Source organism: Cibotium barometz, chromosome 54, assembly GCF_041138505.1.
Source record: "Cibotium barometz isolate CiBa-2024 chromosome 54, ASM4113850v1, whole genome shotgun sequence".
Taxonomy (NCBI): domain Eukaryota; kingdom Viridiplantae; phylum Streptophyta; class Polypodiopsida; order Cyatheales; family Cibotiaceae; genus Cibotium; species Cibotium barometz.
Genome location: NC_141099.1, coordinates 5614714 through 5624697, shown reverse-complemented (window position 1 = coordinate 5624697; position 9984 = coordinate 5614714). Strand labels below are relative to the sequence as shown.

Here is a 9984-nt window from a genome sequence, read left to right as displayed (position 1 = left end):
AAGAGTACACACAATATGAAAGGTACTCAACCAATACATACACGGGTTCTCTATAGTGTGAACCCGACTAAATGAGCTGGCGCTATAACTATGCCAGTCTCTAGAATGGCTGTCACACAGCCTGTCATCCCACTGGCCGCAAATCTCCCATGATCTCACCAACCATGCCAGTGGTGTAAGTGTGGGGCCTATCCCCCAAGCGGGTCATCAGTGTCCACCGCCTCACTAGACGAGCTCGATATCTCAACAAAAGGGGGTTAGATGAAGGGACTGAATGCTGGCGTAGCCTTACATAGGCTCTCCACATGCCCATGAACTGGCCGACAGCATGTTGGCCAGCAGCAAAGACAACAACCCAAATATATGATCATCCCGACTTCATCTGTCTAGTCTTGTTTACCCTGCCGACTGCTGTCTTGACAAAATAGGGCTTCTTCTGTGTAAATCCTGAGCGTTGCCTAGTGTTTATCTACTGCCCAAATCAGGGATTAACCTGGAAATCAGCCATGTCCATGTGTGCACATGACACTTGCTTCCAACCATGGCACCTTTTCCTCGCCGCCCTCGCTGTGAGCCTGTGAGCTTTAAATCGGCGATTGCTGTGCATTGATGTGCGGATCAACTGCACAGATAGGGTTTCGCAGCTAAGCTTCCTGCCTATATAGGAAGATCTGATGCAGGTAGAAGGTGGCCGATCTGGGGACATCCGCATGGCTGAAAGAGGTGGAATGTTGCCTGAAACTTTAACCCTATCCTTTTTTTCCTACTGGGGCTAGGGCACAGTCTCTGCCTCCTCTATCTTCTCCTTAACCCTGCTTATATGCAACACAAGCTCAACAGTGTCGCAGCTTCTCTCTCTCTCTCGCTCTTTCTCTCTCTTCTCAACACACACAGGTATGTGCTTTTATACGCAGAAGAGAGAGAAGGGGCTGAAGTCGCCATAGTGCAGGGAAAGAAGAAGCACAGACCTTGAAATAGTTCTTTCCCATAACCAGAAGGGCCCAGAGTTGCCACGGCAGAGGGGAAGAAGAAGCGGAGGGAGGGTACCCAGACAAAGGCCCGCGCTCAAATTAGAGAGAGAGATCTATTTATTGAACAAACAAGTTGTCTGCTCACTAACAAAAACGTATTCTTTTCTTATTATTATTATTTTTCCATGAATATGAAAAAGGAAAGCTTTTTCCCCTTTTAGGCATCACACGTGGCAGCATTAAGAGAGCATTATCCAGCATAGTTGCCTGCATAAAACAGCTGTATGTACTGTTGGTATGGGATGAGGATCTCTTTTAAGTAAATGTAGAAGCCATACATATGTAACCTTTAGCAGCGAGTGCTAAATATATAAACTCTACTTTTGTAGTGGATAGAAAAACACAGGTTTGTTTTTCTACAAACCCAATAGATGGTTGTGTTGTGTTGACAAAACTAATATGTGGCCTGCCAAGAGTTGCTACTACCAGCCCAATCTGTGTGGTCTGCTCACATAGCATAGACCAAGTGCTATGGCATCCCCACTCACGTAATCAACACACAAGAGTAGGTGCAAGTTCATGCATAAAGATATGTCACCTTAATAGACAAATCTTCATAGATAAACCATTGAACTGAGTGTTTATCACTTCCCTGGAGGTGAAAGGCAGTCTCAGTCACATGACAAAGGGTAGCACTAAAAAGAACGAACACAAACACACACACATACGGTAGCTGGTTGGGCAAATTGCACCACTTTGGATAGAAAGAATCAATATAAACCAGCTGGCTGCAACTTGGACAAAGGCTTCAAAAGAAATCTGCATCTCTGCTAATACGGCAGAAAGATATTCCAATGGAAAGTTCAGGTTATTTCCCAAACTTAACAAAAACCAAAGTGTGATCCTGACTCCCTGAGTGTCTACTCACAAATCTTCAAATCGTCACCTTCTCCTCAAATGTCTACCAGCAAGTAATCTCTTCAATGATCAACTCCTGGAGGGCTATAAGGCGAGCTCCACCAAATGCACTACCACAACGGAGCCAAGTTCTAAGCCCAAGATTGCACGCATCAAGTGAATTTGTACTGTTTCTGACCAACAGGCATGTACACAGTGAAACTACAACATGTATGGTGTGTTACTTTGAAACCAAAGCATATGGTTAAAAATCAATGACTGACAATTTGTAGGGTAGAGAAAACCTCACTTGACATGTCCAAACGCACCTTGGGGCTGCTCTGCCAGTTTTGGGATTGACCAAGTCAAGTACCTTAAGCTTAGTATGCTTCTACCGTTCCTTATACGATACAAACTTTATGTGCATGATGTAATGAAATAAAAGTTGGTTTGTTGTGTATGGGACAGGAAAGCATCATGATCCCCAACCTCTTTACATGGGGCCCACCAGTTATCAACAGCGCTGAAGCTGCCCAGGGTGTTCAGCCCCCAACCATATCATTTGGTGAATGAATTACTAAATTTAACAGTGGGACATGTCCTTTCTCCTTTATTAGAGCATTCAACACATGAAGTTTCGCATATATGTCATCACTTTGAGGATGCACATCCTCCCCAACAATAAACTCATGGATGGTATTGTCAACATGAGAGAATGCTTTCCCAGGCTCTTTCCATGCCTGTGCATGTGTTTTCAAATTTTGGACTTCAGTGACGTTCTCCCACATGTGAGCATCAGCATACATATTTGACATAAGCGAAAATCCAGAGGCATATCTGCAATCCATAGTGACAACATTATGAAAGCAGCGGCTGGCTAGATTTACGTTCCCAGATGTATTACAGTTTGTAAGCAAAGACAGCCACCCCACAGCATTGGGTTCAACCGGCAGAGTTTGGAGCAGATCTTCTGCCTCATTCAACAATCCGGTGCGGCCAAGGAGGTCGACCAAGCAGTTGTGATGCTGAAGTTCCGGCATTATGCCATGCATCTCTTCAAGCCTCTTAAAGCTCTGACATCCTTCATCTACAAGCCCCATATGACTGCATACGGAGATGAGACAAACCAGGGTTGCACTGTCCGGCTTCAAACCTTCTGCCCGCATTTTATCAAAAAATTGCTTAGTTGTGTTTACATCAGATTGCCAGGCATGGCCTCCGATCATTGCATTCCATGCCACCACGCTCTGCTTTGGCATTTTTCTGAACACAACTTTTGCATCTTCAAGACTTCCACACTTCGCATACATGTCGACAAGGGTGTTCCCGATCACTTCATCTAGCTCAAAACCTGCATCGATGATGTACGTATGAATCAACTTTCCCTGTTCCAGGGATGCCATTCTAGAGCAGAACTTCAAGACAATGGCATATATGATGGCACTAGACTCTAAGCCCTCCTGTTGCAGTTGATGGAAAAGAAGAAGCGCCTCTTGGCCAAGACCATAGCTGGCATAACCATAGATAATGGACCCCCACGTCACCACATCTCGCTTTTGCAATTTATCAAAAATGCAGCGTCCGTCATCAAGACCACCACAATTGCAATACATGCTAATGAGGGCATTGCTAACAACCATGTCCAACTCGCAGCCATGTTCAACAGCGAGGGCGTGAGTAAGCTTTCCCTGAGGTAGAGCATCCAAGTCAGAAAATGCCTTAAGGATGCTGATGAAGGTGACCTTATTAGGTCTAGTGCCCTCTTCTTGCATTTGGCTGAAAAGCTGGAGGGCGTCTTCACCATGGCCATGATCAACATATCCTGCAATCATGGAGCTCCATGTTACCACATCCCTTTCTGGCAAAAGGTCGAACACTCTCCATGCGTCTCCAAGGCTCCCACATTTTGTGTACATGTGAACGAGGGCACCACCCATGAAACCATTCGACTCCTGACCACTTTCTACAATGTCAGCATGGATCAGTTTGCCATGTGTGGAGGTTGATATGCTGCCACAACCCTGAAGGGCAGCAACATAAATATGTAGATCTGGCTTCACTCTTGACTGTTTCAGTTCTTGGTAGAGAGTAACAGCATGGAGACCATGGCCATGCTTAACATTAGCTGAGATGATTGCACTCCAGGCATGGGTGTTAGGGTAAGGTAATTTTCTGAACACTTCAAGGGCTTCGGGTAAGCTCCCACATGATGAGAACATGCGGATGAGATGGGTGCCCAAGAAATTATCTGTCCCGTATCCACTGTTTGCAATGAGGAAGCTTACATTTCTGCCTAGGGTTAGGGATTTTCTGAGCATGCAGCTCTGCAGAAGACTGTAGAAGATGCTTGAGACACGGATACCTTGCCTGCGTATGCAATTCACAGTGTGAAGAGCATTATCTAGCCGCCCTTCTTCGCACAATTTCGCCAAATTTCCCAATGATGTGTTATCTCCTGTCACCATACGAGCAATCATCTGAGGGTTTGGATCGTCCCCCGCCCATACCTTACTTGGGGCTTTTACGATGGTGTCCAACCCAAATGACAAAAAGTGCTTGGGCAACGAGCTCTCTTTCCAACCGCTTTTTGTCAGTCTCAGCATGCATTTCCTGTCCCTTGACTGTGGCTCCTTAAGCTTTTAAGCCGTGAGCAAGCGTGGTACTGTTTGGAGAGAGATGCCCTGCCTTAAGCATCTGCTCCTGGATTACCCAAAGAGAGCGATTCGTAGTAGCCGAGATGGAATTGGCAACAAGTTTCGAATGCCTTCACGTGGCCAATGGGTGAAATCGAACTCGGGTCGTTCATAGCATTCAATTTTATCAAAGATTAAATTAAACTAATCAACACTAATTTATGAATCCAATTCATGTGCTTATCATTGTTTATATATTTTCATTACTATGAAAGCTTTTCTTGGTCATTCTGGTGATGTCAAACTAGTTTGGAAACCCTAAGTGCCACTATGCATGTCAAATTGTATTGCCCTCTCTCTATATAGTATCTCTATTTAGTAATTGCACTTGATTTACCCAATCTTGAACCACCATCGCTATTATACGGTCATGATTTACCCAAAATAGCACCAAATGATGGAGGAACTTTGTGACTTTAGCAATTACTACTTTCAAATAGTGAAATTACATAGGGCAAGAGTGATTGCCACATTTCTCATCAGACCAAGTGGGACTCCTCCTTCAATTTGATGATACTTCAAGATAATTGAAGCCTTTCCAAGGGTGGTCGGCCCCACTTGTGATACAAATCCTCCATGATGAGCCCCCATCCAATTGATGCAATTCTTTAAAAAAATTACACTCCATGGGCAAGGTCACATTAAAATATTTACTCTTCCAAAGCTTTCATTTTCCATGCATTTGAATCGCTCGTATTTTCCTAAAGCATGTCATCACATCCACTTCTTCCTACATTGGGGTTTCATCACAACACCTCCATTGGCAAGTTGTTAGGGGACAAGAGGGCTCTATGGCTCGTGCTCTATCACTCAAGACTTATGTAACACACTTATGCATCTCTCCATAAGAAGGAGATGGAGCACCTGCAATTGCAAATTCTTGGCTTGTAAGAATAAGCCCATGGGATAGACAAGCACAATGAGATGTATAAGCAGTAACTTCAAAAGGAATCAATATAATAACCAGGTAATTCAACTCCAAATGAAATTGGTAAATCTACATGAACAAGTTATGTAGATGAAAGAAGGACAAGTAGATGTTATTGTACATTTTTATAAGTTTTGAGGAGTAAATTCAATATCTTGAGCGATAACAAGTGCACAATCATTAGGTAGTGGCTTTAGCCAACACTCGAGTGGATAGTGCTACTTAGGAATATGTGGCAGTACTTTAGGAAATGCAAATAGAATAAAGCTCTATTTAGTCCATGCCATTGGTTGTGAATGTGAAATTATCATCTTACCTCAAGGTAAAAGATAGTTTATAGGTTTATAAACGACCGTGCACTAAAGATTTGTATTTTAATGTATAAAGGTCTTAAAGATGAATTTTGAGAACACCTACAAAGCTGCTCTTTTGAGGTATTAGAAAAGTACTGAATTGTGCAACCTTGCAAAGGAGATTCTAGCCTAGCTTTTTTTAAGCGCTACTATTGGAAGAAGTTCCACTTGTAATGTATCTCCTTGGTTTTTTAAAACTTATTCAATTTCAGATTCAATGGATTTAACCAGTTAAATCTCTCCTAGCATGTATCTCAATGGTGACTTAGTACGTACCAGTGGACTAGTAACAACTTTAGATTTTGGCAAGTGACATTGTAACTTGATTGGCTTATTATCAAGCTAAGGCCAGGGATGCAAGAACATCTCTTAAAACAATAGAAACAGCTTGCAAAGAAAAAAAATCGAGCAAGCTCAAGAAGAAGCTAAGGCCAGGGAGGCCAAAGCCAAACAATTATTGTAGAATAGACTGATACATGTCAACATGGCTTCTGTGACTCTCTTGGATGAAGAGGAACCAAACATTGAGCCAGCATGACTCAAGGTGGGACTTACTACAACTAAAGGCCATGCAACAAGCATCACATTAATAGATACGGAGTCAAGTCATAACTTGATCTTGTATGAAACCTGGGTAGCATTAGATAGACCACACCTCGAACCCACTGGTGCACAAGTACGTCACTTAATAACTACAAGAGCTAAGGGATTTTTAAATGTTAACATTTCCATCAGAAATAATTCCTTAGTCGGGAAGGTGTTTGTCATGCCTGCAGGCTCCATGGAAGAGGAAATGATTCTAGGAAGATCCTGGATGTGTGCAAGTAAATGCAATATCCAATGGGAAGAAAGGACTGCATTGTTAAGCACGGACGACAAGGTCATGTCCATACCCTTATGGAGCTTGAAAAATAGAAGGAAACACATCAACTGATGAACAAACAACATTGAGTGCAGTGGCAACACCTCATAAAATAGAACAAGCATCAGTCCCACGAGGCTTGCACCACACACAACACCTCATAAAACAGAACAAGCATCAGTCCCACGAGGCTTGCACCACACACAAACAGAGTGGGTGCCCAAGATTCAACTTAAAATTAACCCGACAAAAAGGACACCATGAATAATATGGGGACCATAAGAAGAACCTACAAAAAATTCAAAAGTCAGACCTTGCTGACATAAACAGATTGGCAGGACTCTAAGCATTCCAATAGACTTGAAAGGTTCCATAAGCAATGGGTTCGAAAGGACTTACTACAAGCACAAGGATACTACCATGGTAATATGGCAATATGGGTACCCAAACCCCACTCAGTGGGCCAACACCACAAGCAATTCAAGTCATAAAAAAGAGAGTAGTAAGAGCATATAGCATCAACTTCCAACTCAAGCAAGAATCTCGCCAACCTTGTGTGGAGGAAAAAGAAACCTCAACCAAATGGGTTGGGAATTTCCAAAGCAATGAAAGTACCCACTCCGGTTACAAAACTGAATAGGGAACCTAAAGGTAGAAACAAAGAAGTTCAGTAAAGAGACACAGATAGAGGCCCTCCACCAGAAGGCACAGTGAGAACATTGTTCAGTTGGGTGGAAGGAATAATTAAAAACTCCCACATAGAGCTAAAACGACTGCTTCAACAAATGCCCAAAAGTGCCCAGGTGACTCCTTGGTTCTTGTGGTGGTGGCAGTAAGACAGAAGGGTGTCCAATGGTTGCACAATGGGTACGAGGTAAGCAAGGTATCATTCACTCATTATGTGCATGTTTGACTGCTTGAGCATGAAGGAAAAAATGAGAAGGTATCGATCTTATGCATTCAAACCTCAAAAAGGTTCACGCCGTGAACAAATTCACAAAGGTTCATGTCGTGAAAAAATTCACAAAGGTTCACGCCGTGAAAAAATTCACAAAGGTTCACGCCGTGAAAAAAATAAAAAACGTTCATGTCGTGAAACGGTAATTTCTCGGGCAAATCAAGCAGCATCACGTGGTTTTCTTCATTAAGGCAGTCGCCCTGTCTGACGGTTGCATTATAAAATCAAATTTTTTTTCCTCTTTCGTCATTTTGCATTGTGTGACCTGCACTTTTAATTCTCGTCATTTTCGCTCTTCATCGCTCTGCATCTCCCATCTCGCCATCCCAGATTTTAACTATCTCCTTTCGAGGTGGAAGCTTGATCCTTTTTCTTTTCGTTTTCTTTTTCTTCTTGTATTTTTGTTGATATTCATGATTAATCAAAATCTTGTCAACATTGCTTTATGTACATACGTCATAATTATTCTAAAACAATTTCTTCATGGTATCCTCACTTTCATCTCTACAATAAAAGCAAAAATGAAAACCCTCATAAACAAACAAACGATTCACGATATTAACACCCTACGGTTTCACATAACTCAGGTTCGTGAACTTGTAGTTTCACGGAACCTAATTTTTTCACGGAACCTGTAGTTTCACGAAAACTCATTTTTTTATAGAACCTCACCTTTTCATGCCTAATCTTTTCACGAAACCTAACTTTTTTCACAGAAACTAACTTTTTCATGGAACCTGTAGTTTCATGGAACCTAAAAGGATCACGAAACCTGCAGTTTCACGAAAACTCATTTTTTCACGGAACCTCACCTTTTCACGAAAACTAACTGTTTCACAAAACCTGACTTCATGGCCTGCAAATTCACGAACCCACTCTAACCTTGCACCTTCACGCCACAGCCTTCACCTGTCTATTAACACACCCCGTGATTGCTCCTACACTAACAAACTCATCAATTCAACTAACCAATTACCCATTAAAAAAATAAGAAAAAAGGGGAAAAAAAGGAAAAAAAAAAGATGATATCAACCCCACCAGTCGGTAGACTGATGCGATGTTCATGTACAGATGTCTGCCTCAAAGTCAGAAGCTCTCGAGACCCTAGCTGCTAGCACCACTGGATCCCCATCAGCAAGTCAAAGAAAGAGGCCAGTGGCGCAGGGCCCAAAGTTGAACTTTTTGGCCCTTATGCCCAAGCCTTCCATGGGGCCATCATCAACAAAGAAGCTCTCACGGCCCATGGAAAGGTAGCCCTACATTACCACAGCTCATAATGCCTCCAAATTTTAGAGGAGGCCAAAGTCAAAGCAAAGTTGGACAAGGTTGGTTCGGGAAAAATGGCACAGATACTCCCGAGAAGTATTGACACAGAACTCTGCGTTGAATACCTCAAGACCTATGACAAGGGCACCAAAAGGGGAACCATCACCAAAGCTGACAGCACTTCCGAGCAACTCCTCATCATAGAAGATCTCATATGGAACACTCTGCAGCTTCCGCCCGCAGTCAAGGTCCATGCACACGCCATCGACAAAATGCAATGCTCAAGAAAAGTTCTTACAACTCAAATGGGGCTGAGTATGAAAACATCCAGGATGAGGCTACGGAAAAATCTTGCAAGGCCATGTCCTTGATGATGCAGGTGAAGCTCGTGGTGGATAGATATAACAAGGTCACCTTGAACAAGATTGCAAAAGCACATGAGGAGAAAGAAGAAAACTGGGCCTACTATGTCCATAAAGAGATGGAGAACTACTTAAAGGCCCACCAATCCAAAATCTATAACCCGTACCTACTCACACAAGTTCTAAATCATGTAGCAAAAAGGCCTCTCCTAGAGTTTGAACCAAAGGAGCGCTTGCAGTTAGCACTGCTGCCAGAACAACCTAAATTAGCAGAGCTGAAGATATGCAAGAGGGGCATGCTATTTTGATGGAGACCCAGACAATCATGAAGGAAATCAAGAGGGGGCAAAGGAAGAAGACAGATAAGAAGATGAGGAGTATTTCTAGATATATCTGCTGAGTCACAAAAATTATAGGCGGAAGTGGCCCAAGAAATCCAAACATACCAAGAGGCATTGCAAGAGACCACTCTTAACCAAGCCACATAGGAGCCCCAACAAGTTACTCCTCCGACAAGCCCAGCTCAACTAATATTTACAAATCTATCTCCCCTCAAAGAATCAACTTTGGCAGACACGCCAACGAACACAGCGCCCGAACAAGAAGCATCAATACACAGGCTAAGGAAAGACAAGGCGTTGATGCAACCACAACTCCAATACAAGAAACGTAGGCCCCAATTGATGCAAGCAAA

The 9984-nt window shown here is 42.9% G+C and overlaps 1 protein-coding gene across 1 annotated transcript; it reads right to left on the bottom strand.

The window, feature by feature from the left end:
• Positions 1-1973: 1973 nt before the first annotated feature.
• LOC147607799 (pentatricopeptide repeat-containing protein At3g14730-like) lies at positions 1974-4471 on the bottom strand. The gene is made up of 2 exons (XM_086789873.1): positions 2524-4471; positions 1974-2062 (listed from the first exon to the last, which is right to left on the bottom strand). Exons 1-2 carry the CDS (start codon positions 4469-4471, stop codon positions 1974-1976), a joined length of 2037 nt encoding a protein of 678 aa, XP_086645999.1.
• Between the last annotated feature and the right edge of the window lie 5513 nt (positions 4472-9984).

Excerpts from the sequence above, each read along its gene's own strand:
- LOC147607799 (XM_086789873.1), bottom strand. The coding sequence starts at position 4,471 with ATGCTGAGACTGACAAAAAGCGGTTGGAAAGAGAGCTCGTTGCCCAAG. Across the intron at positions 2,063-2,523 it reads GGAGGATGTGCATCCTCAAA|AAACAGTACAAATTCACTTG; the intron begins GTGATGACATAT and ends CCTGTTGGTCAG.